The 27207-nt window shown below is 43.1% G+C and overlaps 1 protein-coding gene across 2 annotated transcripts in view; it reads right to left on the reverse strand.

Annotated features, from left to right (window-relative positions):
- TBXAS1 (thromboxane A synthase 1) overlaps nt 1–27207 on the reverse strand; it is a 242772-nt gene that overhangs the window by 151381 nt on the left and 64184 nt on the right. For both annotated transcript variants that reach the window (XM_075051801.1, XM_075051800.1), the window contains exon 4: nt 24735–24828. In XM_075051801.1, the coding sequence (XP_074907902.1) occupies nt 24735–24828 (94 nt within the window). The remainder of the gene's footprint in view (nt 1–24734; nt 24829–27207) is intronic.

A 27207-nucleotide genomic window follows, 5' to 3' on the forward strand; every position in this document is an offset into this window, starting at 1 on the left:
AGAAACTAAGGTGGACAAAGCCTTTGTGATACCACAAACACATACAGCTAACTCAGAGGCTTTTATCTGCAGACACCGAGGGAGGGGAAAAGGTACATATGCATTCACACTGACCAGCATTTTGCTATAGCGATACTTCAGCAGTAGCAGGATTTCAGCCTGCAATTGCTACGATTTCAGCATTACAAAGGTTGCCTACTGCCTTCCCCTGCTGATACAAGGGGAAATCCTGGGGCCAAATTCCCCCCAGCGCTATTCTCCAGGCGGCCATCTAAGGCTGCGTAAAGCAGGCTCGGCTCATCGGTGCACTCTGACCGCTTTGCCTGGGAGAGTGACTCCAACCTGCGTAAACACAGCTGACATTTACAGCCACGCTGAGGCACCAGCGCGATACAGGGTTCTGCTCGAGGTTACCGGGCAGAGTCGAACGCGGGGTGCAAAGCGCTGCTGTATCACACCGCTATCGGCTGCACGGGGCAGAGGGACTTCCAGTCTCGTGAGACGATGCCGAATCAGGTCTGCCCTCCAGCCCGCTTTCCTCCTAGCCTGGGCCGTCAGGGAGGACATCCCAAACCGCAGCCTGAACCTTGCCTATGTTTTGCTTTGGATTGCGAGCACGCGCGTAGGTATTGCGCTCGCTGTATCCACCAGCTGCATTCCAGCGAGCCAGCAGGATATTAACATTTACAAGAAGCCTAGGCTTTAAATGATTCAGTGAAAAAGCCTTCCAGAAAGCCGGCTTCTTGGAAGCGCTGCTCCTGGCTCACTACAGTAGAGGGGTCAGGCAGAACACGTTTCAAATCAGGCCTGTTAACCAATAACTGGTTTTCCACCTCCAGCTCTCCTAAATGATTGCCCTGGCTTAAAATTAACCACGCTTACTTTTTCTTCCCCAAAGTGAAAAGTACACGTCTGCAGGATGGGGGGAGAGGAGGAGTTGAAAAGTATCTGGGAGAGATTGCGAGACAGCATCCTCGTGAAAAAAAGCGCTCATTCTCTACAATCCAGGATACTTTCTCACGTCCTGCACCACCGCACACGCATACGCACCACTGCCTGCCTCCACCGCCCACCCCCGGGCCCCAGTGCTATCCTGGCCCCCTTCACGGGCACGGTGAGCACCCGGGACCAGGTCTCGTCGGACTGCCTAGGAAAGACGAGCAAACAGCAGACGCAGAGTGCGGTGAGGCTGCGGTGGCTGGAGCATGGGCAAGGCAGAGGGAACGCGGGTGTGCATCCCTCACAAGCCAAGGCAGGCCTTTCAGCTGGAGGAAGCTGGAGTTGTATGAAGGTACTTGTGTTTCTTCTCGATAGCCATGCAGAAGGCCTATGAACCTGCGGTGGTCTCAGTACACAGTGAGGGGATATGCCACGTCCACATAGCTCTGCCTGTTTTGCAGTATCATCCCTGAACACAGCTTCCAGTAGACAGGTACCTTGAAAACATCCTCCTCCTCCTATGAGTCATGTTTGAAGCACAGCAAGCTTCGTAAGTGCTTTTGGTAACTTATTTACGCTAGCTGAGGTCGATCTGCTCCAAGGCTCATTATTGCAGGTTTGTCCAGGTTTATAATTGCAATTGTACTTAGTACCTACAGGATAACTAAGCACCTGCCCACCAGCAGCAACTGTTTTACGAGAAAACAGAGGTAGAGACCTCTCTTTGACTCAAGATCACCCAGCGGGTAAACACAAGGAGAGGAAGCAAACTCAGAAATGGTGCCTGCTGACATGTACCCAGGGGCTTAAACAGCCATAAAACAGGAGCTATAATAAAGCAATGGGGGGGGGGGGGGGGTAGGAAGGGGATAATCAGGGAAAAATGGAAACATATGTATTCTGATTTTTTCAGAAAACAGAAGAAAACTGAAAAGCAAAACAACGCACGGTCTTACGAGATGACACCATGTGCATCAGGAGGAACTGTAGCACATTAAACAGTCACTCGTAACAGTGAAGTGTAAAAGCATAGTCAGTAATGCTGTTCCAAATCAGAAAAATCACTTAGCTTTTTCTTTGTTTGGAAGCTGCAGAATATGGATTGTCATCAACAACTCAGAAAAGGGTTAGGGCAGGGGGGACTTGCTGTGTGTGGCCCCTACAGTGAGGTACCAGCCTGATGACAGCCCATTATCAAACATGATAATGCAGGAGTATGAAAAGCTTCTTTCCCTGAAGAAAGCATATTTTACAGCATCTGGTATACCATGGAAACAGCAGCTCAAGTGGGCTGACTGCTGCACACCCAGAAGGCTTCTTTGTTTACATGGCTGGCGGTTGCCTCCCTACAGGGAATTTGCATTCTCCCCTTCCTCTGAGCGTGTATCATCAGCTGCATCTGTGGGCAGAACCACTCACAAGGCCAAATCCCACTTTCAGGGATACGGGTGCAACCCCTATAGAAGGGAATAAGTTTTGGGTCTGCATCAGCCAGAGCAAAGTCTGGTCATTGCCAACCATCTATCTTGAGATACCGAACATTGAGGCTTCAGCTTGAGCAGCGCATACATGAAAGGGCTTTAGAAAGGGCTCCGTTGGCTCAAGTATCCCCTTTCCTTTTTGCAATAGATTCTGCCACTCCAAGACAGATCCTTCAGCAATTTCCCCCTTGTTGCATATTCACCTTGCTAGTTCCTCACAGCAAGAAAAAAATCTGCAGCAATGTCATCTTTCCTCCTTGCTGAAAACGGGTGTAGGCACTAAGCCAAAGTTTTCAGAAAAAGGCAGTAGTACCATGCATTTTGATTTTTGGGGTGTCTAACATGAGGCATATCCAACCTATTCTTACTAGTTGCTTGATACCTGCAGATCTCGTGGCTGCAAATGGGGACTTAAGTGACTTTAAGCTTAAGCTGAAGCTTAAAGCAACCCAGACTGTATGGAGGATGCTTTGAAACATTTCATCCTGCTGCAGCTGAAAAAAAAAAAAAAAAAAATCACAGCTAAGTTTATGAACTTAGCTGTAGTCCCTAAGAGTCATTAGATAAAATGGTTTGAAGAGGGCCATGAAGCTGCTGTAACTCAAAATCTGGACTCAAAAAAGCGACCTCAAGAATGCAATAACAGTAGTCCTTGAATTTTGTAGGGTACTGAATGCCACAAAAGCTACTGAGCTGTGTGTGGAGATGGATATGGTGTGCCCATCAAAAACCACTGCAAGTGGGAAACATTACCCATGCAAGAACAGCCAAGGGAAAAAGGCTTCTCTTGTTGCCCCTTTCTGAAAAGCATCACATATTACTTGATGTCAGTCACTTACCAAGACAGCTTGGATTCAAACCTGTGATTCAGAGGCCAAAGACACCACATCCCATCACTAGTCCCATATATGCTATACCCTCACCACCCTGTAGTCAGACGTGATGTTCTGCTTCACTTTGATATTAATAACCACAGCATCATTGTTTGAGTGCACACCTCATATCAAGAGACAAAAATCTATACAGTTATTTATGGTACATAATGACAATGAATGACATTTATGGATCAGAGTTTTAGTATTCAATGGGCTTCACATGTCTTTTTTTATTTAGACCACCTGGAAAAAACAACTGCTAATAACCTAGTACCCAAGCTGATAATTTTTTTTTTTTTTTAATACAAGCTAACATTTAATTAAAGCAACCTTGTATCAGACTGCAGTCCACTTTGAAGGAATGACCCTAGACTGTACATCATCTCCAGTAATAATCCTAGTGAAAACACTAGGATGCCAGCAGACAAGAGGAGGAAAACAGCATGAACTTCTAACCAGCCTGATTCTGAGCCATGTACATAGTTTGTTTCCTTTGATCGTTACCCTTAATGGCTGTCCTCTGTGTATAATTTGGTTTAATTTATGTGTATGCCATTTCAGATTTTAAAAAACACATATAGCCCTTCCAAATTTATTAAAAGCAGCCTTCCTACCCTTAATAGTTATTAAGAGAGGTTAGTGTTATGTAATTAAGTTAATCCTCATCTGTAAAGGCTAATTAACTGAACACTAATTGAATCTGCATATGAAAATTTGGACAATGTGTTCTCATTACACAATTTAAAAAAAATTACCTGAACTAAATACCAAACAAATTGTAAATTTTTTCCTTCTACCTTTTCAGGTCTTTAATAAAAACTAAGTGGGCAGGTTTATTTCTACGTGCTGCAATAGCCTTCACTGTCTGGAACAAGGAGCTGTCGTACCACTGTTCGGAGAAACTGCTCAAGTCCTTCCCTTAAAGATGGTTGTTTCCTCTCTTGCATGAGCTCTCCCTTTCTCTCTGCCCTTACCCCATGCCTTTCATTGCCCTCTTCTCCTTCTGCTGTCCATCACCTGCCCTGGTCAGAGAGGGCTGAGGCTCTTGGGATCGAGTCCTATCACCCAAAGGATCAGATGGCATCAAGATCTCACCTCAATGGATCATATCACCCAAAAGGATCAGATGGCACAATATGATTCAGTCATGTCTATTCACCACGCCGAAGCCTGCACACAGACAGCTCGAAGCCACCTTGGCAGGTTTGGCAGGGCACTACCCTTTCACCCCCAAAGACCACTTGCCAGTGAAGTTCTCTAAGGAGAACACAGCCTCATCTCACTCTCCTCTGCCTGGGTGTGCCTGCATTACAAAAGCAAGACATGTTTTGGACCTTTTTCAGCCTTTTCTTGAGACATTTACAGTTTTAAACAGTCAGGTTTCCAAGAGGGAATTAAGAAAAGCACATCATCCTTTCTGGTATTTGCTGTCTCTCCCCATTAACCAGGTTAATGGCTGATTCTAATAGGCTGGTAACTGAAGAGTCGGTGGGAGGGAGGGGAAGCCAAGCAAGTAAATACACAATTGTGAGCCTGACCTCAATAGCATGCAAGATTTCCCAGTGCATGGAACACACACAGTCCTCAGATTTTCTCACAAACCCCACCATATGTTTTTAACATTTGAGTCGTAAGCACCAGCGCTGCTTAAGTGGCATGGCTGGACAGAGCAGCTGTAGCCAGTTAACAGTCCCGCAGGGACCACTTCTGGCCCACCGGTAACAACCTGGCACCCTGCTTCAGAGCAAATACCTAAAGGAAAGAGAGGCAGAGGAACGGGAAATGGGATACACTGTGTGTTATCTTTCTTTGGGAAGGTAACACGTTTTCTAGGTGAGGGAACAGTGGAAGATGTACACAAGCTTCAGTAATGCATTTGGTCTGGTGGCAGGCAAACAGTCATCACACCCAAAGGGATGAAGGTAACGATAAAAATTGAGAGACAGTAAACACTCAAGCTGTAGGGAAATGAGTATGGACTGAGTTGAAGGAAAAAGTACAGGCACGAAAGGAGGAAACCTATTGATTTCTCAAGGGTCAGGCTTGGGACAAACCTTGTTCAATGTTTTGAGGGCTGACTTGGGCACAAAAAGCAGACAGACTTCAGTGAAGTATGTTCATGGTTCTGGGTTGAAAGACAGATTCTTTCCTCAGCAGGCAGAGTAATTGAGATTGTCATATCAGAAGAACTGGATGACCTAAAGAACCTGAACAACTGCAACAGAGGAGAGTCTTTAGTTGAAAGCAAAGCTTCACACCCTTAGAGGGACTACGTTGACTCCAAGAATTTCTGCAGTAGTAGATTATTGTTTGAAATCAACAGAGAGGGGAAAAACCTGGATGGACACATCAACCACAGGATAATGATGATCAACAATTATGATGAAAGCTACAAATGTAGAATATCTGGGATATGCTTTCTCTGGAATGATACATGGAAATCTGATGAGCCACGTTCAAAAGGAATGAATTAAAAATGGAACAAGTGGAGAAAAGGGTTACAAGGATCCTCAGGGAACAGAAGGCTTGTCTTACAAGTCGTAATTAGGAGAGTTCATTTTAGTAAACCAAAGGTTCATTTTAGCAGACCAAAGGGCGGAGACATGCTTGCTGTCTATAAATGTACTGGGAGTAATCATCAGGGAGGGAATAATATTTATTTAATATAAAGGCCTACATTACTAAAAGATCAAATGCATATAAACTGGCCATGGGTAAGTGTTGCTAGAAATTAGATGAAAGTAAGTAGTAGTACTACTTACTATCAAAGTAGTAAGATTTTAGAACAGCCTCCCAGTCAGAATAGTGGGGGCAAGAACCTCAAGGAGGGTTTTGAGGCACAGGAGGTAAGACGTGGATACTTAGAAAAAAATGGAGTGTAGGATGAATAACCCAGCCCATCTATGCCAGCCCCTCAAGGTGATACACAGCCACTTCCAGAATAAGAGAGATTCTTCTCGTGGAAAAGACTTACTGCACTTTCATACATGCACGCTGCATTCACACTTCTAGTTGATTCATCTTAACTTTCCAAAGCATTCTCACATAGTTATGGCCTCATACGTTAATTCGGCTTACTGCAATGAGATTCTCACTTTCTTTTTGTCTTTCTCTTTTCAATCTCATTTCACTTTACAAACTTCATTTCCACAACATCTCTGGGATGGTAAGTGCCCATCTGTCACAGGTGGGGAGTTGGAAGTACACGAGATTAAGCAATTTGCCAAATGCCACACAAGAAGTCAATGGTAGCGCCAGAGACAAGTTGCAGGTTTCTCAGTCATCCTTCTTGGTATCTTACAAAACCATTCCTTCTCCACCACAGAAACATAGACAGTATATGAAATAAGAATATCAACAAATTCAATCTATATTTCTGAGCTTTCAGACATACCACATGCCTGAGGCTTTGGAGAATGGCAAGAGGAAAACAACCCTACATACACGGTTAACTTTAAAATGCTTTAAATAGAGGGAGGGTTTCCTCCTCACCCAACTGTTAGCTTAAGATTCAATTACTTTTATCGTAATACGCATAGCTACAAAGGTAATTAGTCATAAAATTATCTGCACCCTCAAATTATTCCAGCTGCTGTATTTGACTCCCTGATTCTTGCAATGATGAATTCTCCAGACTGATTATACTGGCTAAAATAATATTTCTTTTTATCTATTTGGAAGTTGCCTGCCATTAGCTTAGACCCTGTTTATATCTGCTGTAGAGCTATAATCGCAACCGTACTATTTTTATTAGGACTATTGTCTAGATAACACTTAAACCTGCTAGGCCCTTATTTTACTTAACACTAAATGTCACAGAAGACACCTCTTCAGGCTTCTAGGAACCTTTATCAAAAACAGAAAACATGTCATTATGAAGACATATACAAAGAGAAATACAATTTGTGCAATGTGTGTTCATGAAAGGCTCCATATGAGGTCTTGCAGACTCACTGCAATTTCTGATCCTGTGCTAAACATATTTATAACAAGTCAAGAAACTAGAAAAAAAGAGAAAGGAATGATGGACTATTTTTTTTTTACTAGAGTATGTAATTTCCACTAAATCTCTTCTAAGTTGTCGTCTTTCCAAACTGAGTGTAATTCTCTCCTACACAATCTCTTCTTGTATGTAATTCCACTGGATCGCTAACCATCTTTGTTGTCTTTCTCAATATTACTACATCCTCGAATTACAACAGGAAAACAGAGAATTACAGTGCTCTCTATAGGACGGAATTCATTGTACAATAGAAGACCATTGCAACGTGTATTTTCACTGTGTGCTCAATGTCTCTCAGATGGATTAGCATAAGCATTCAGCACATCTTACTAATGGTGAATGAATTTTATTAGTTTCCTTTGCTGGCCTCCCTTAAGGGAAGCAAAGCAGTAATTGCGTAATTTAAAGAAATGGAAACAACTTCTTGTAGGACAGACAGACATGCTAGCTAAATCTAAGGAAAACAAACATTTTGGGAATACTCTGACAACACAGCACTGGTTTAGGAGGCAAAAAATTGGCATTTGGAGAAATGAACATTGACTTCTTTCCCAAGAAGGGAGACGGGGACTCTCTTTCTCCAAGGAGTTTCTCCATTTCTGAAGAGTCTCCCCCTCCTTCTCAGATCCATCAACAGCAGATTCCTTCAGATTATAAAAATGTCATTTTTAAGGATAAAACATATGAACAATCCCATTGTGCAATAGTCTCTCTTAGGTGCCATAGAGTGCAAACAGACTTTGAAATAAGTACTGGAAAAATTACATGTCCACATGCAAACCTTGCACCTTCACCTACAGAATTAGGATTACAGAGTTTAAGCTTTCTCTTCTGATGCAAACTCTGGGCTATCTCATTTTGCTTTAACCCACTTGTGCCTAAGCGGATACTAATTAGACAGGCTGGTTTCAAGAATACCCCAGCTTTAGGAAGCAACATTACATAGTCAGGGGGTGATAATATCTTGGCCTCCTCAGAGACATTTCCCTTGTATAGTGCTAGGGGTCGCTACCATTGCTTATGAACTGATTATGAAATCAATGCCACTTAATTATCAGTGACCACCAGGTTTGAAACATACATCTGAAAGAACTAAAGGTTATCACAAACTCCATCTGTGTTCAGTTCCCAAATTTTGATCTTTTATTGCGATGACACTAAGACACAAAACAGTGCCCAAATCAAAGCGCTAGGCTGCATGCAGAGTACTCCATCAAGGGAAGAGACCTGGAAAGAGCATTACATGTGACTGACATTAATCACGCCACTTAATGCATTACTGAAAGATACTAGGACTATTTCTGTATTTTAACATAGCAGGACAAGCCCAGCTTCCTCTTGTCTAATTCCCACCTTGTATGGATGCAGGCTCTCAAGCATGAAAGGAGAAAAATGTCCTTACAGATTGTACTGGCCTCTGATGCAGAACAGAGCATGCTGCTATCTGTACCATGGACAGGCCAGGCATAGGCATGACAGGTCCCTCTTTACTACCATCTATCACATGGCACCTCTGTAAAAGCCACAAGGTTAAGGGCAGACAAGCCAGCTTGACACACACAAGCCTTGAGGTGAGCCCATACATTCAGCAGGGCACGAGGGGGCACGTGGCTGCTGAGCAACAAGCATCTTCACCCTAGCCATGTGAACAAACACCCTGTGTGATTCATCCTGCTCCCAGACCAATAGTCCAACAGGTAGGACGGACCTACCCTAAACCTATATGGACAGAAACGTGTTGTAATATCTCATGCAGAACAGTATTTTTATCCCTTCAAGAACAAGACAAGCTGCAGACCCAACAGCTGTATCACACCAGGCAGTTGACTCTTCACCTATCTTAAAATAATTATTCCAACAAAATCTCCTTGTTTTCATAAGGTAAGTTACTCTTCATGTTCTGTCCTGAAGCCAAACACTGTTCAAGACACAAGCCACCCATGTAGTAGCTGGTAGGATCCAAGCATGGAAAACAGACACACTAGAAAGCCGTATCAGGCCTCCCAGGAACAAGGGATTAGGAAGAGACAGACAGAAACACGCAGTGCCAACCCCTGTGTGGGCTCGAAAGAGGGCTGGGAGAGCAGTAGGAGCTGAGATAGCACAAGGAAACTAAACAGGAGGCTGCAGTGGAATAAGAATTTGGGACAGCTCTAGGGATCAGCAAGGCCACTGGTCAGCACACAGGGTGAGCACAGGGGGTGCCGAGCAGAAGCACAGTCACAGCTTCAACTGTGACATTACAATAGACAGAGGAGCTTGGTTTTGGAGGTGGGGATTGAACTGGCTTGTGTCAGCCATTCATTTCTGTTTCTAGATCATCACTCAGGGCTGGATTCTGCAGCAGCATCAGAAAAAGAACCTTGTCAATCCATCTGAGCTTTTTTTTTTTTTAAATGATGCCACACACCTGCAAACACCAGATATTTTCCAGAGGAATCAATGTATTTAGCTGCCTTTTCATAACTGCATTCATCTGGACCCAGAAAAGAAGAGAGGGGTTTGGCACCCTCATTCAGTGCAACAGCTATACAGAACTAGATGCTTTGGCACAAGGCACGAAGTCGAGATCAACCACTGCTCCTCCCTGTCCCTGTGAATCAACCATATTCCTAGGGGATTGGGCCACTGGCAGAAAGTAACCACTGCCTGGGACAGAAAACAACTCTTCCATCACACCCTCCCCATAAAGTAACAAGCTGGAGGGACTCTAGAGGAAAACAATGGCATGGGGACAACAGCACAATCAAGCTCCTTATCAAGAGATCATCTCAAATGGAAAACCGTCAGCGCTTGCACTGTACTGCATTTCTTATGTATACGGTACCAAACTGCCACCACCTACAGAGTCAAGGGTTTGCACATTCCTGGCTCCAAGACGGTCACATATTGTAAATAGTAGTTCCAAAGCAGGGGCTACCTCCTGGGTGTCCTCAAAGAAAAGGGCCCCCCTGTCTGGTAAATGGTAAGAAATCAAACTATGGGTCATTTGAAGGACAAATTCTGTCCAGAAGTAAGAATCAAAATAATATGAATCACTTAAGAAGTGGTGCTAAAAGTTTAACCTGTCTGACATCAGTGTTTGTCCCACAGAAAAGGGGACGGAGGAGTGACCATTGGAGAACGTGGCACCCACTCACGCCCTGGGAAGTAAAGGGGCATCCCACCGTACCACTGGGGATAGTACAGGGCACCCTATGAAAGCCACGGATAATCTCCTGGGGCAAGATCTGACAGCAGCCTACTCTCTGCTGGCTGATCTCTAAACCCAGCCCTTGCGCAGCAGCTACACCAGGAACTGGTGGCATGACCAGAAGGTGAATGGACTCCTGATCCACTGCCAGGTCCCTGAGGGCTTTCATAGACACAGGACAGTTTAGGGGCTGCTTCAACTTCAGGGATTGAACTGATTTTTTCTGACCACTCTAAAAGCTTGGCCTCTCCATCATACATTTGGGTCAACACCTCTTTTTAATTCAAGATCAAAATTACAGGGTTGATCTGGAAGTAAAAATAAAAGCAAGACCCAGATGAAGAATGTATGTATCTATTCCTCTGACTCTCCTGCTAAAATTTCAAGCTAAAAATGTTAGACACACACCCCCCTACTTATATGTAAGAATATACATATATTTATTCATAACAACCTCAGGTTATTTATATGACAATGCGGGTTGCACAAGAGAATCAGGTCCTCCAAAATACAGGCAAATATCTCAGCTCCTGTGGAACAGGTCATTGTTAGAGGATGATAGATGAAATTCAATTAAGGAACAGCTTTGAAGCACGTCTTTAGAGCAGAGTTCCCCTCTCCCGCAAATCCTTAACACAGTAGCTGGACATTTAGTTTTGTTACATGCCAAAATCTTTGTGCCTTGTAAAGAAAGATGCAGGAGAAGGAATGTTAATGGCCTCTTTTTACAGTAGCCAGTTGTCAGAGGAGGTGGGAGAAAACAAACCACATAGAAAACAATTGCCAATTTGTGGTCTTGACCATTTAAAAATGGATCCCAAAATAGTCTGCTAAATTGTTTCACCCGGAGCAAAATTACCCATGAATACATATGCATGCACACAAAAACAGCATCTCTTGACGCAGTGCTGATGGTGACTGCAGTCAAGGAAGAAGCATTATTGCATTCCATATTGTGAAAAGATTACAATGCAGTGATTATTCTGAAAGGTTTTCACAAAGCACAATTATTAAGCTAACATTATCCCATTATTGTTTGTTGCTATGGAGATAATATAATCAATATATTTTCTGGATTGATTTTTTTAATACTACTAGCACATTGCACAATATAGCAAGATTTAACTCAGTGCATTAACTGATTTTAGTTTATGATTGGCAAAGTCTTGAGGCAATAGATTGCAATCCATCTCACGCCTATTATTCTATCAAGACACTTAATGTCAAAATCTCTGCTGCAAAAGCAAGTTTTCCTTGTAGAAAGTAAGAAAAATGATAACAAATTTCTCTGAAGAGAGGCAATCTTTTAAGCATGAATTTAACACTTATTCCGATTTTTTTCTATGCCAAACAAAAATTTCCAAACTACAGAATTAGTAGAAAAGCACGTTGTGTTTGAACTCTCGACTTAAGATGCTTATTTATTCCAGTGGGGATGTTTTGAGGCATTATCCTCCTCCATGTAATGCAAACTTTTCCTGCAGCAACAGGAAGCTCCGAGAAGGTGGCAGCAATAGCGGTGCTGCGCCAGGGCCCATTAGATGCGAAGGCAGTTTGCAGCCTCGCCACAACCTGTTTCTGCACAAGCTTGGAGTCACTCGCTATCTACTTCCGTGCCCAGCAAAGACAGCGGGCACTCAGCCATTGGTCTCAATGGGTGGTGAAGCAAAACTGTTATAGCCACAGCCCTTAGTTTCTTTGCCCATAAAACTACAAGAACGCTTCCTTTCTTCCAGGTCTGTCTCTGCAGACGATAAGCTTTCAGCAAATCAAGTGACTGCTCCTGTGTTAGGACAGTGGTAAGTCTGCACAAACCCGAGTCTCAGATCTTTGTAAGACAGTGATATAATATATTAAGAAGCTTCAATTCTGACACTGTTGTTTCAGCCCGTTACCTCTCCTAGGAAGAGACGGGCTCATCATTGTGCAAGGTCTCAAAGCCTTTTAACATATATTTGCCATAATTGTCCATAGAAGGATTTTAACAGGTTTTCCCCTCCCGTATGGCCATACAGTGGTACACTGCCTTCACCTCAGTCCCAGAGGTGACCATATTTTGCCAGCATGGTTTACACTCAGGCCAAAATTTACAAGCGCAGCATGCTAGACTTTGCATAACTAAATAAAAGAAAAGGAGTTATAGCAACATTTGAAAGTAATAATGCCTGTTAACTCCAGTGAGAATCATATGGTTAGGCTTTTAGGTGCCACTGTGTGGCTTTAGCTGCCTTGGGTTAGACACCAGTATATAAGCATTTTGGCTACAAAGCGTACAACTGCTTGCAGGAGAAATTATTAATCAAAGTAATCATAGTAATTCACCTTCTCCCTTCCCTAAAGGCACCAGATTGGGTGGTCTTGTCTTTCTATGTGAAGTGGGCTGGGGCCCAGTAATGTAACTTTTGGACTGGCTGGAGGGGATCCATCAGGAATGATCATTCACATATTAAATATGTTGCCTATGCAACACATCTGGCCCTTCTGGCCCAGGGGATAAGTAATAGAGTTAGGAATGCACATTCACAACCCACCCCCTCTAAGATTGCTGCGCTGCCACTAACCCAAGCAGAGCTAGGGCTGGTTTATAAGCCACCTCTGCCCTCCTTGCTCCACATGGCACAGATCATTCTCTTCTGCCGCATTTCTCAATGATGCCACTTTTTATCAAAATGGCTCTGAACTGCTATGTTGCCATGTGCCATGGTGTATAAGATAAGTACATACGTAGGGCTGCTTGCCTTCCCACCTTGTTTACTTCTATGTTATTTTATAAAGGATTTTTCTGCTGGACGGGGCTTAGACAAGTAGGTATGATACTCATTCAAACAGGCTACTGTCATCTGTGCAGCATTAAAGGACACCATCTGCTAGCTCATCAGCACAGTTTCAAATATGAAGAAAATATTCAAATATGAAGAAAAACTTCATTTGTTTCAAACCACTGACTGCATGCTGTCCATCACAGTACCTTATCATGCAACAGCCCAGAAATTCTGCAAAAATAAAAACTCATTTAGCTGCGGTCAGTCAGGGGATATCAATTTTGGTAACAGGAATGACACAATTACATTCCTAAGCAATTGGTCTCAATAACAGACAGACAGCACCTCTGGTAAATTGGCTGCAGGCCTGATTTTACCACTCTTATTCATACCAAGTACAGCCTACCAGCGAGATCCCCTTTATTTCAGTGCTAGAGGACTAAGATACTACTTAGCAAAGTAATCAGTGTCCTGCTGCAAAGGTTGAGGCTAATCACACTTTGCTTAGTTACATTCTATAATTGCTGTGTATCTTTTTCTAGCCAAAGATTATGATTTTTTTTAAATTAATCAAGTCATTAAAAAAAAAAAAATTATTATTACTCCACAACACAGAGATTGAACTTTGCTGCTGGAGATTGAGCTCACACGTAGCAGAGAGTCATGCAGCAGCAAGAGGCATGGGACAGAAGCATCCATCAAGGGGGAATCCTGTCCCTGCACAGCAGGACTTCTCCTGGAGCTCAGCTTTGCCAGCCTGGCTATCCCTGGCCAGTACATTTACCCAGGCTGCTACAGGAAGATACTGGAGTCCTACAGCCTCACCTCCTGACTTTTCCTCACATATACAACACAGCCTTAGTGGAACTGAGAAAGGACAGCCCTTACACAGGTCCCACCACGGTGCAAAAGGCTCTCACAAACCTCCTTTTCTACTCCCACTGCAGCTAGATATAGTTTAACCTGAAGCACTTTGCCCGTAATTATGTGAAAAGGTGGATTCGAGACAGGAGGTTGGAGGGGAAGCCGGCACCACGCGTTGCAGAGCTCCCTTTGCCGGCTCCGCAGCAGAGCTGTGCTCTGGGAGACGGGAGCTGTTCAAATGTTTTGACAGAACATGCCGATTCCTCGGGAATGTTTTTATTCTAGTCAATGTGCCAATTCTGCACAGATTTCCAGTGGAAAGCAGGCAGACAGTCTGGGTCTGCTGAAATAAAACTACTTCACCCAGAAAGAAGAAAAAGTTGTGTTTTCAGACTATTTTTACTCAATTTGTGATTGTATTTGTTTTAGTCAGTTTGTTGGATTGTTTTCAATTTTACCTGGAGACTCCATTTTCTAGCAGGCTCTAAGGACAGGCCAAAAAGCACCAAAACACTGCAGAAAATTAAACTCAAGTAAGAGACCTCAGAGGACTTTTGAGATATAGGCTTGTAAGTACACAGAGCACAGAGATAAACAGGGAAACCCCAAAAAACTTTACACTAAATTAATGACGTCCTAACTAGAGCTGCTTAGTCTGGTTCTGCAAGAACCCAAACACCTCCATTTTTGCATTTGCGGTTGTCTTTCAAAAGCTTTCTTTTCTCCTTTTGCCTTAGGGAGTTATTTATAGGGCTATTATAATTTGAGGTCTGGTCTTCTCATGGCAGGTCCTCCATCCAGGAAATGAAATAGCATTAGAAAATGAAATCTTGCATTTATGAGGTCTTCGAGATGGCTCCCTGGGGCATTGGGGGAAAAAAAAAAGGTAGCGAAAAATATAAACACAAATATAACTACAACATACTTGGTCCCTAATTCTATCTGTCATGAACTATACGAGACTCTTTATTAAAATAGAGAACCCTGGTATAAGGTCACCAACCGTAGCTTTTTTCTCCCCAAGCTCTCCCATTTCCCCCTTGTGCGTCATCAAGTATCTTTTCCACCCCACCTTGGCTGCAAGGTGCTCCCGTCCAAGACTGTCCTCAGATGTGGAACACAAAGAAGGATAACTCGGATGCCACCCTTGCTCTGGCTGCCTTGCCACACACTTTTCACACATTATATGTTGCAGCGTATGAACTGATCAAGGTAGATTTGTTCATCCCTTTGCAAGCTGTAACCTTTGCAAAAATCACATATCAATCACGCATTTCTTGTTCATACCTCTTTGTACTTCTTTCCTAGGCTACCATCTAGAGCGACAAGGTGCCTTATCCTAATTGCACCACTGCAACTGTCCAAAGAACATTTCACTTTTGCCTCTCCCTTAATAGAAGTCATCTAAAATACATGTTGTCCTGGCTTTGGCTGGGATAGAGTTAATTTTCTTTCTAGTAGCTGGTATAGTGTTATGTTTTGGGTTCAGTACCAGAAGAATGTTGATAACACACTGATGTTTTCAGTTGTTGCTAAGTAGTGTTTAGACTAAGTCAAGGAGTTTTCAGCTTCTCCTGCCCAGCCAGCAAGAAGGCTGGGGGGGGGGGGGGGGGGGCGGGGGGGCACAAGGAGTTGGGAGGGGACACAGCCAGGACAGCTGACCCAAACTGGCCAAAGGGGTATTCCATACCATGGGACATCATACTCAGCATATAAAGCTGGGGGAAGAAGAAGGAAGGGGGGGACATTCGGAGTGATGGTGTTTGTCTTCCCAAGTAACCGTTACGTGTGATGGAGCCCTGCTTTCCTGGAGATGGCTGAACACCTGCCTGCCCATGGAAGTGGTGGATGAATTCCTTGTTTTGCCTTGCTTGCATGCACAGCTTTTGCTTTACCTATTAAACTGTCTTTATCTCAGCCCATGAGTTTTCTCACTTTTACCCTTCTGATTCTCTCCCCATCCCACTGTGAGGACAGTGAGTGAGAAGCTGCATGGTGCTTAGCTGCCAGCTGGGGTTAAATCATGACAATGTAATATTTAAAAATTACAAAATGGAAGTAGGAAAAAAAAAGGTTAATAACAAAGAAACAAAATGAAAAGTTTACAAGGACAACCCAAGACTGTATTATCTGTTTCACTGCATTGCTTGGTGAAAACAGAAAGAAAAAACAGCAATTTGCAATACATGTTTTTAAAGCACACAGGTTTGTTTAGACTTCCTGTTGAATAACTTTTTTTTCTTTTTTCTTTCCTTAAAAAAACAAACAAACAAAAAAAACCAAACACACAACCAAAAAAACCCAAAACAAACCACAACTAAAACACACACACACCCCCCCCCAAAGAAAACAACCACAAAAAAAACCCAGTCAGTTCTCAGATAAACCTGATTAGAATCCAGCTCTGGTTGATTCTGGTTTCACATTATCGTCTACACTTAGACACGTGCTGAGGCCTCTGAGGACGTGGACAATTAGATTAACTTTTGATCTTTATACCTCTCCGACAAGATTGGTCCTTTCTTACACTTCCATGTCTTTCTAGGCAACTTGCATTTCTGGATCAAATGACATAAATATTTAACCAAAAAAAGAGCGCTCCAGAAAATAATGTTTCACTTAGTTCTGACAAATTAAGAGAAACCTGAGCACACAATGGCTGCTTTGCATCTGTCCCACGTCTGCAGCTACTGAAGTCCTCACAGCCCTGCCCCAGTGCCCGTCCTGCAAACGCACCCTGCCCTTTCCAGTACTGCATCCCTTTGACTATGGGCCATGACTAAGACCCAATTTCACACTCAGTCCCTCTTAGGGAAAGTTATATTCCATCTCTATGTCCTGCCTGGGGAAGGGAGCGGAGGAAGAAGGCAGCAGAGGGTCATGAGTCTTACATACAGATAAAGCTACCAGGACATGATGCCACCTAAGGTGCACCGTAGGCAGTCAGAAGGCAGTACACAATGAATACCAGGGATCTAATGGCACATATTTGACCAGGCAGTTCTCCAAAGCCTTCTATTACTCATTTTAATAGAAAGCCTTGCAGAAACTGAGCCTGAATAGCTGCAGTGGTTAAGACCCACAGCAGCTGTACCTTCCTACTCTCGGAAACGGCGGGGGAAGTATCTTGCTTGCCACCCTTTCAGGATGACTTGGTGTACAGAAGGCCAGCTTCTTATCTGAAGAGACGTGTCATGCTGTAAACATTTCTAGCAGAGCTTGGGTTAGCAGCACTTGTAAGAAAACCCTAATGAAAATAAATTGTTATGTATTTACCCATATGCTGAGGAGCATATGGCTAATGCATTTAGACACTGCTAATGAAGTTAAGACTCAGCTAAATTTGTTGGCTCATGGATAACAACTGTTCTCAACAGCCAATCTGAGCCTGCTATAATTTTAGCATTACAACTGATACCTGGCCATTATTAGACATACTGATCCTGCTGACATGGAAGAACTGGTTTTCTGAATATGGATTTCTTCACATGGCAATAAGAAGGTGAGCAGGATATGATGCCACTAAACTCCAGATTTACAGGTAGTGTGAGCAAGTTACAGCTTCATTTAAAACAGCAGAGACTGCTCTTATTTGTTGCAGCCCTGAGTCTATTGCTTTCCCTTTTTAATTTCAAGGACTGAAAGATTTTTAGTCCAGTCCCATTCTCTCCAGGCCAGTACCACACTGGTGTGACTACAGCCAAAACTGAACAGAAGACAATCACACCTAAGAAATATTCCTGCTTTTTTAAGCCCATGTGTAGAAGCCCATTAAGTTTACTACAACAGCTACAGGAGTCCTCCTATTCAGTCACATCACTATTGTGCTGCTCCTCAAGGTGAAGGTCCCTACTTCTTGTGCATGATCACAGGGATCCTGCAGTCCCAGGTAAATTCCAGTCTAAGTGATTACACTGGGTCTATCTGTATGCTACTACCATTGCAACTATACATTATCTTCATTCTCTTAACCCAGCTACTGTGTAGCATGGCTGGTTTGTGTTCACTGCTGCTACATATCATGCCAGAGCTGGCTTTAATTTAGCAGTACATGCTGTTTAAAGGCTACACAGCAAGTTCCAGAAGGTTATGTGATGAACACGCAAACATACTCTCCAAAAGACACAACACATGGCAAACTTCCCCTACACCACTCTCACGAGCCAGGTGTTGTTTTAATGATGCAGACCTCTGCTCTGATGGATCTTGGGTACTCATTTCTCAGTTGCCACCAAAAACCCATCAAAGATCAACGGTTTTGGTCAAGGACAGAATGGAACAGCAGAGAAGTGTCCTCCGGCACTGTTATCTTGGGGACCCACCTTACTCACGACATCTTCATTTAGAGACCAAGAGCTCAGGCCTGGCATTAATTTACAGCCCCACTCACTCTGCAACTATTCCCAAATCATTTAACCTCCCTCCAGCCTTCAAGTGGCCCAGTCCATTAAAGACAGCAGTGATACCAGCCTCCCCAAATCTACCAGAGAAAGTCCCCAGAGAAGTTGTTCAAAGTGTTTCACCATAACCTGATGAAAAAGCAGACCTATGTATTCCAGAACACCGTCTACGTCATTCTGCAGGTGAGTAAAAAGAGGCCCAAAGGGAAGCAAAAGAAAGAGATTTGTTTACCCAGAAAATAAGAAAGCTTTGCCCCGGTCAGACTTGCCCAAAAATCACACTGGTAGTCTGGGGAAAGCCAGGAGCATGATCAGATAGTCCCTATTCTCACTCGTCATGCTGCCATGGAGCACGTCATCCCCGTTCCACTTAACAGGTAACAACCTTCACATAGAGCTAGCAATTGCCTCAGTCATTGCCTCTTCTCCTCATGCAGTGTTTAATAAAGTATGCCAAAAGGAACCACCAAAACATGGCTTAAAGAATACTAAAACTATGATGCTGTTCATCAGTGAGGTCTGCATCTCCTTCTAGGGGCCACTGCTGATGTCTACGGGAAACACTCACCCAGCCCTGCACAGCAGATAGATGCGGGAGCTGGTCTAGGCAGAAGCCATACAGTCAACAAGCCACTCCTTGGAATAAGTTACCCATTTCTTCCCTCACATGAAAAACAGTATAGTCCAAAAGAGCAAAAGCATCTGTCATGACCACTACACCTTCACCGCTTGGGTCACCATTATTCACCAGCAAAGCAGCAATGATTCACCCCCCTTCTGTCACGTAAAATTTGCCAGTTGCTTTGTATATCTTACTACTGTCTCCAGCTTCCATAAACATTATTTAAAGTTGACATCACATTCAGGGATGCCTTGCAAACACAGCTATCAGAAACATCGAGTGCAAAAAAGCCGATAACACCGTGCCTCTGTAGAAGTGTTTGAGGTGTACACACTGCTCCCCCAGAGGCAGGGTCACCCTGCTGAGATCCCAGCAAGCTCAGGGAGAAGCTGGGGTGAGCCATGGCACAGCTCTGCCCAACACTATTCTGAAAAACCAAAGGTCCAGCTCTTACTGAAGGGTGCGAATAGCATCTACTCAAGTGGGAGACAGCTAATTGCAATGTCTTGATTTCCTGCATTAGGTTCCCACAAACAGATACTGCACTGACTTTGTCAGGGTATCTGACAACGCTAACGTCTGATCAAAGGAGGTAGCAGAGTATCAGCTGAAGCTAGGAAAATACACGTATTTGAAGGGGAGAAAGACTGGCTTTATAGACGTATGAATATACACATAAAAACACGTCTAACCCCAGGTTTTCTGTCATGTTGCAGACTGTGACATGGCTAGGTTTAGATCTACGCCACATGTATTCATGTCACATGAAATGCATCATACACAAGCCTCCCAATAAAGGGGGGGTTCTCAGGATGTAAGAGAAGACCTAAGACACCTCGTGAGGTCTGTTCAGGCAGTCAGCAGCCCACGGTAGATGGCACAGAAGACTGGGGGACGTAAAGCCAGGTTGGCTGGTGATGCCACGTCCACCCTCTCTGGTTCCACGCAGATAGCTATCAAGTGGCAAAACACACACTCCCTATCCCATTCCCCTCTGGTTTATCTGCACAAAGCAACACAAAACCATATGCAGGCTTTCACTGTCAGTGTAAGCCATATTATTCTTGTAATTAAATCCAGGTCCGCAGCCTATTTGAGAGCTCCTCTTCTTCCCTCCCCACCCCCCCCGCACCCCTTTGCTCCCCTCACCATTTGCCTCTCTCCAACCTTGTTTGGGTTTACATGCTGTGTCATTAAATTCCAGAACAGTAAACGCTGCAGCCTCTCTCTCCAAGTACTGACATGCTGCTTTCTCGGCTGAAAATTAGACATGGGGTTAATTTCATTCCTGCAAGGACTCTGCCTTTTATTTTTCTTTGCGTCCAACTGAAAGGATGTTTTTGGCAGATGCTTAGTGGAAAAAGATCATGTTTGCTCTCTGCTTCCTCCCTACACTCCCCCCTTCTCCACTCTCACCCATCAGCCATAAAACAACACAGTCCAGCCAGATCCCAAACTGAAAGCAAGACAAAGCACCCACACAGCCCCCACTCCCATTCAGCAAAAATGGGCCGCTCCAGGGTAGCCCAGGATCTACAAGTAGGCCAGACAGAAATAAACAGAGTAAACAAAGAGTATCCTGTCCAAGCAGAGAGGGACTAAAGAGCGTGATGTCTTTCATTAAAATGCAAGGCAGGGATACAAGCACACAGCCAGTCAAAACCATCACTGGAGCTTGCTAGGAGTAATAGGAGAAAAGCAACACATGATCATGCCATAATAAGGACCCAAAGCACATCACTCGACTGTACACGGGGCACAACTGCATATCCCGCCTACCGAGTGCCAAACCAAGGCAGCCAACCACACATCGACCACCACCCCAAAACACCAGAGACGCCAGCCCCAAGGCTGCAGCAGCACAGTGCTGCTCTCCGGAAGGCTGAGTAGGGAGCAGTGCACACAGGTAGAGTACCAGGCGACCAGAGCCATGCAAATGTCAGAGCCGATGACATTTAAAAAACAGCATAGCTGCCTTCTTAGAAAAGGGATGGGAAAGGGGGAGAAAAGCACGGCACAGCCATAGCAACAGGTCAAGTGTTTGCCGCGGTTCTTTGGGAGGAAGGGTAATGCGGCGCGTGTGCCTTCTCAGTTTTCAGAGCATTTGTCACGTAATAAAATCATTAGCCTGGGAATTAATAGGAGAGTTTTGTTTAGTTTTTCTGCAACCTGCTGCTCCGAAGCCCATGCAGATCCATGTGTGAAAGTCCATGCTGTGTATACCCTTGTGTCTCCCATTACATGGCTATTGCAAACAAGCCTCATGTTTTTCCACAGACTGGTAGGAAAAATGCAGTATGTGGGGAGGTGGGGCAACAGTCAGGAGTTTCTAGCAAAACAGCGGTCTGTCTGCTGCAAGTCTGCTCCATTATTGGGAAAATTGAACATGCTGCTGTTTTTTAAACAGCCTAATCATATTTACTATTACATCAGACTTACCCACCACAAATTGTTCTCATGCAATAGAAGAATTTTTAATCTAATATCTTTGACTCAGATAATTTCCCAGCTGCAGAACTGCAATAATTTCCTATCTTCTCATTTTTGAGATAAGCCGATTAACTTGGATATGTTTTAGTTTCAGGGTGCGATTATCTCCCTTTATTGTACTTGAGAGAGAAGGGGTGACTTACAGTAAAATAACTTTGTTTTCCCCAAGTCAACTCTTAAAGTCTGCTTCTCTGTGATGGAGATAAGTCTTTCCTGTTGCATTTCCCTTAGCCCCTTAACTTTCAGCACTTCCTCTTCCTCTCTCAAAGACACTATATTAACAGCAACTCATATTTTACTCAAAGAAAATACACTGTTCAAGAAATCACTGAAATAACTCTTTCAAAAAATCTCATGGAGAAGACATTTTCTTGTTTAAAATACATTTGAAAGTTTATTAAAAACCCTGCAGCCCAGCACTATTGGTCAAATTCTGCTTTCATTGTTCATTTGTTTTCAGGTACACTTACAGAAGAAGAATAGCAGAAAAAGGATGATAAGGCCTGATGCTCTGTTCACATATACAGTGGAGCAAAACAGGAACCTCTACTTACTTCAGCAGAACCGATTTACAACCAAGTAAGGGAGAAGACAAGCAAATCCTTGAATTTATGCTATTACAAATTGAAAAATACTGCTTACTCCCATGATTCTGTTGAGAGCTTTTGATATTTAATGTTTTTTCCTAAATCCCCAGGACCTAGATTTACTTGATTATGTCAAAGGGACTCCCTCGCCTCCTTTATTTTTTCCTTAAGTTTCTAGCAGTCATATTCTAGGAGGTAAGCCTGAAACCATGAGATGAGGACACTTTTTGGACTGGAAGGCTCTGTACATTGAAGTGTTTTGACTTCCCTTTCTCTTCTTGGTCTCACAGTTGCACAGGGCTTTTCAAGCTGTGTTTATTTGCAGACCAAATTCAACACTGGAAATGTATGAATTACATACATGCAGATTCCCATATTCATTCCTCTTAGTCACCATTCATGAATTCCTCTGAAATAAACGTTCATGGGTTGAAAACCGCTAGTCTGATGATTTACTGGGAGGGTGGCTCGCGCACTTTCCCTGCACATCGGCAATACCAAGAAGGAGCTGGCCTATTTAAAAGGGAGACTCTCCAAAAAAACAGTTCAGTGAAAAGACATGGTCGCATAAACATGCAAGTGCAAGAACTTCTTAACATTATAGATGTAGCAACAGAACAAACAACGTTTTGCTACTTCCTATTAAGAAAAAAATAACCCCAGCCCCTAATGCACAGCTGTGCCCCTCGCAGCTAAGCCTCTAAAACCACCCCTGACCCCAGGAAGGTGATGGGCAATCTCTGGTTCTCCCCTGCTGGGGAAGAGAAAGTGGAAACTGTCCTCTAGTGACTGCAGTGAGAGCACTTGCATCCCTGAAAACACTTTCATAGAGAACAGCCTACAGCATAAAAGCAGCCCTCCTATTACTGGCGCGTTGCTATGGGCACTATTTCTAAGAAAGCAGCCTCAGGAGCAGATCTAGAAAACATGGCAAAATATAAGAGGGAAGAAAGAAAAATTACTAAGAGTCTGGACTCATCCCTGCCTGTTCCTACCAGCAGCAATAGGACTATAGAGAAGATGGACAGTGAAATGTTGTAGTGCTGGACATACAGCCTGGTGGGGCTTGTGGTTTTGCATTACTCGGCTCTGTTTCAAAACCCTGTTTGGAATTATTATTTCTTGGTACTCCAAGATACAATTTCTACGCTACCTTTAATTTATTCTTTTCCTAAAACTTAGTAAAATCAAGTTTATCTTTTCTTCATTAGCCTGCTTTAAGTGAATTTAATGAATGCAATTCTGGTAATGAAATTTGCCTAACAGATCATAGGTAACAGTTTGCAAAACTTTCCATTTGTACACTGGTGCAGGGCAAGCCTATCTAAAACGTATCAAAGTAACTTAGTCTCTAGGCACCTTTTCCTACAGCAAGTGTTAGCAGGTGACTAATGATAACTGGATTTTGTCGCCAAAGAGCTACAGAATGAGTAGCTTCATGCCATCCAGCTGAATTGAAACCAGAAGAGTGAGGGTGAACTGGTCTGTATTCCACACCACCAGCACCCCCTGTATGTTAAAGTCACCCTGTCAACTCCAGTTCAAATTAATCAAGAGCGAATCAAGTCTACCTTTTATGCTATTTTCTAAATGAAATCAGATGTACATGTAAAACTCGTATTTAAATGGGTTTTACCTAATAATGAGTCAGATATTGACAGAACAATCACCACAAAGACTAAGGTAAGAGGCACTATATTCTCATTAATAATTCAAATCTCAGCATGGATATTGATAACCATGCACTTAAAAGAGGAAATTGGGCAGCAGCTGGAGTTAGCCCAGATTTCCTGAAAAAGTTGCTGGACTGCAACAGAGACACACTAGAGAGATTTTACTGTAAGATTCAAGCAGAGAAATTGCAGCTCCTCATTATTAAGAGATCTTGGACCCTCAGAAGCATTACTGAAATTGAGCAAGAAACAAAAATACAGCATTAGCAGACTAATGAAAGGGCATGGGTGAGAAAAATAAGGGAACAAAATCCGGAGGCAGAATCCCAATACTCCCCCTTCCTCCCTCCTCCCAGTCCGAATACTAGGGGGACAGAGCAGCAGCATTCAGTGGTACCTAATTCCAGTTACTGCTTAGGAGCAAGCAACATTACAAGCTTTAAAATAAATTTGTACAATCAGCAAAAGCACAAACAAACAGAGAGGTCATAGGAGCCAAAACCACTCAGAACAAACCAGTTGGGGCTAGTTAATATAATCTGCTCTATTCACATAACTAAGTTTGTTTCACTGAGGGCATGAACTTTCTTGGAAAAGCTCAAGTAATTAACTGCAGGAGCTTACACATTTTCTTTCCCTCAAGTTTATTTTACCCTGAAATTAAAGCTGCTTGCACACAACTGCTTCTACCAATTCACTCAAAAAGCTGAGTTTTGCTTGCTCTTTCCAGAGGCAGATGCTTGAAGAGACAGTACCATTGAAGTGTAGGATTCCCTTCAATTCCTCTTACCTTCTGTCCACTCTTCCCATCACTTTGGATAGATACAAAGAAACCCGTATCTTACCTCACTGAAAAAGAGCAGGTTTCCAATGAAAGGAAGAGGTGGAGGATGCCGGATCCCTACTTTGCTTAGTTTGGAGAATGCAGATGTGGAGTACCTGGAACAAATAAGGTAGTAAGTTAATTTTGGATCTTGTCATGATAGAATTTACCATAGTAATTACTTCTGATGACTTCCCTGGATTCAGAGAGGGAGAAGGTGCTTTCTGTGTTGGCCAAACAGTACTGCCAATGTGGTGACATTGCTTAGCAGCTCCTCTGGTCACAGAAATAAACACAATACTCTGGTGCTTCAGAGAGGGCAAAAGAATGAAGGGACTCAAACATAGGCCTGCAAATTGAGCAGTGGAAAGAGAGCTGCTCCTCTTCCCACAGAGGGTGTTGTAAGTCAGAAGTGACTCTTCAAAGCTACGTGAGGTTACAAATGAGATCAAAACAGGCATTTGGGGTTTGACTACTGTGGCACAGCTGGGAAAGGAACAAGACAGATCTTCAGAGTATTATTTTCTTCTTCTTCCATCACCGCTACCTATACAGATCACAGAACAAGAATTCAAACTAGTCTCAGTTGTGCATGAGCCAAGACACTGTCAGTAAGTTCAAGTCAAGCCTAGTATTTGGGCCAGATATGCTGATTAAGTGATTTTGCAACTGCCAGTCAGCAAATTAAACAAATATAAAAAATAGAGGGAAACAAAACCCAGACAGAAAAGCTTAATGCATCCCTTGTTTCAGATGAAACTGTGACATGTTGACAGGGACAATGCTGGAAAAAAAAAAGAAAAAGGAAAAATCCAACCCTGAAGTCGTCTTTTTTTCCTCCCCTCCCCCTTTCTTAATACAAACAATGGATTTAAGTCAGTGAACTTCAATTAGTGAAATCTGAAAGAGCAGGAGCTAACAGCAGCAGCTTTGATTAACCAAAGACACAGTAATATTGAATACTATCATGCTGAACACTATCACTAGAAGGACCAGGGCAAAAGATCTTTAAGATTAATAAAGTCTGTGTCTATATTAATACCTTAGCTCAGAGCAATAGTATAGTTTCAAAGCTCTCCCTCTGCATGATAGTTCTGTGTCCGATGCAGTTTTGGCACATGCAACCACACTTTTTTGAGAGGAAACTGAACTTGAAGCTCTTCTCCAATCCTTCATCTCTTACCAGGGCAGGTCTGAACTAAAAAGCAGTCCTTCAGCTTTGAACCCCAAGTGCAGTGAGACTGTTTAGTCCTGAGGAGCAAATTAAATCTAGCCCAAAAGAAAAACTGTGAACTGCATATAGGGTAGGGGTCACAATATCAACTGCTTTAGTCTATCGAGTCTGCAAGTCATCTGAACGGCAGAGAGAGGCAGCAGAAGCAACGCTCTCAGATCCCAATGGGCTGACTTCCTCAATGCCAGTGTACAGCCTTGGACCTCTTCTCCTTCAGGTCCAATAATTGGCGCATGTCTCATTGGAAACACCCTCCATGATGCAGGCAGGAATATTCTGATTTAACCTAATGGGCAAACAGCACACAATTCTTGGGGGTCAGGGAGGAGGCGGGAGAGAAAAGAAGAGTTGGTGTCAGAAAATGGTCCCTTCCTCCAGCGGGAGGAAAAGGAAAGGAAAGAATGGTGTTGTGAAATGAAATATATAAAATTAAGATAATTAAACCTCACATGACCAGCAAAGCAGAATGGGATTTAAGTATCAAGTTAGTAGCCTTTTGTACTTCTGTTTCCTGAGATGATTTCCTGCAGCACAGTACCTGTTCTCTTAATGGGTTTCCTTTTGTGAAGGTATTTTACAAAAATCAAAATCAGAAGATAGAGATTTGGTAATTTTTAAATAGCAATAGTCATATTATTGACTTTTTGGCTACTTAACAGCTTAAAAAAAATATAGTTTTTCCTTATTGAAACACCTAATACTCTTGGGGAAAAAATGTTTTAACTTCAAAATGACAAAACAGCCTACATGATACATTTTCTTCCCCAAAGAGAGGATTTTTTGCTGTTGCTTGAAATCTTCCTGAAGTGTCTTTGTGTCATAGCAAAGTCTTCATCTTCAGTGTGTAAACAGATGAAAATCTCTCTCAATGGAAACTCGTCACTTTTGTGGCATTTTATCCTGGATGTTTTCACTGTAAAATACATGGCAGATCACAAAACACCAGGCTGGTCTACAGTTAACTGCTAATTTTACTGCAGACTGGACACTGTAGACTCCTGGTCTTCACGTACTGCAAAGTGAAAAGTGACTGCAACAGGGCCTTACACTACACAAAGTAAACACTGTGATCACTAAATATTTAAAAAGGAACAAAACTAATGGGTACAGTGCACCCAGTTTCACAAGGCAAGAAACACACAGACTCTGAAGTCTATTTATGCTTAGATGAGCAGTTCATCTTTGTCAGCTTCTGAACATTACTGGCAGCTCCACACAGCTGAGGATTTGCTTTCCTTTTTCCCCTCCTAACACGGTTTTC

The sequence above is a fragment of the Buteo buteo genome, chromosome 19 (assembly GCF_964188355.1).
Source record: "Buteo buteo chromosome 19, bButBut1.hap1.1, whole genome shotgun sequence".
In the NCBI taxonomy this organism is placed as follows: Eukaryota; Metazoa; Chordata; class Aves; order Accipitriformes; family Accipitridae; genus Buteo; species Buteo buteo.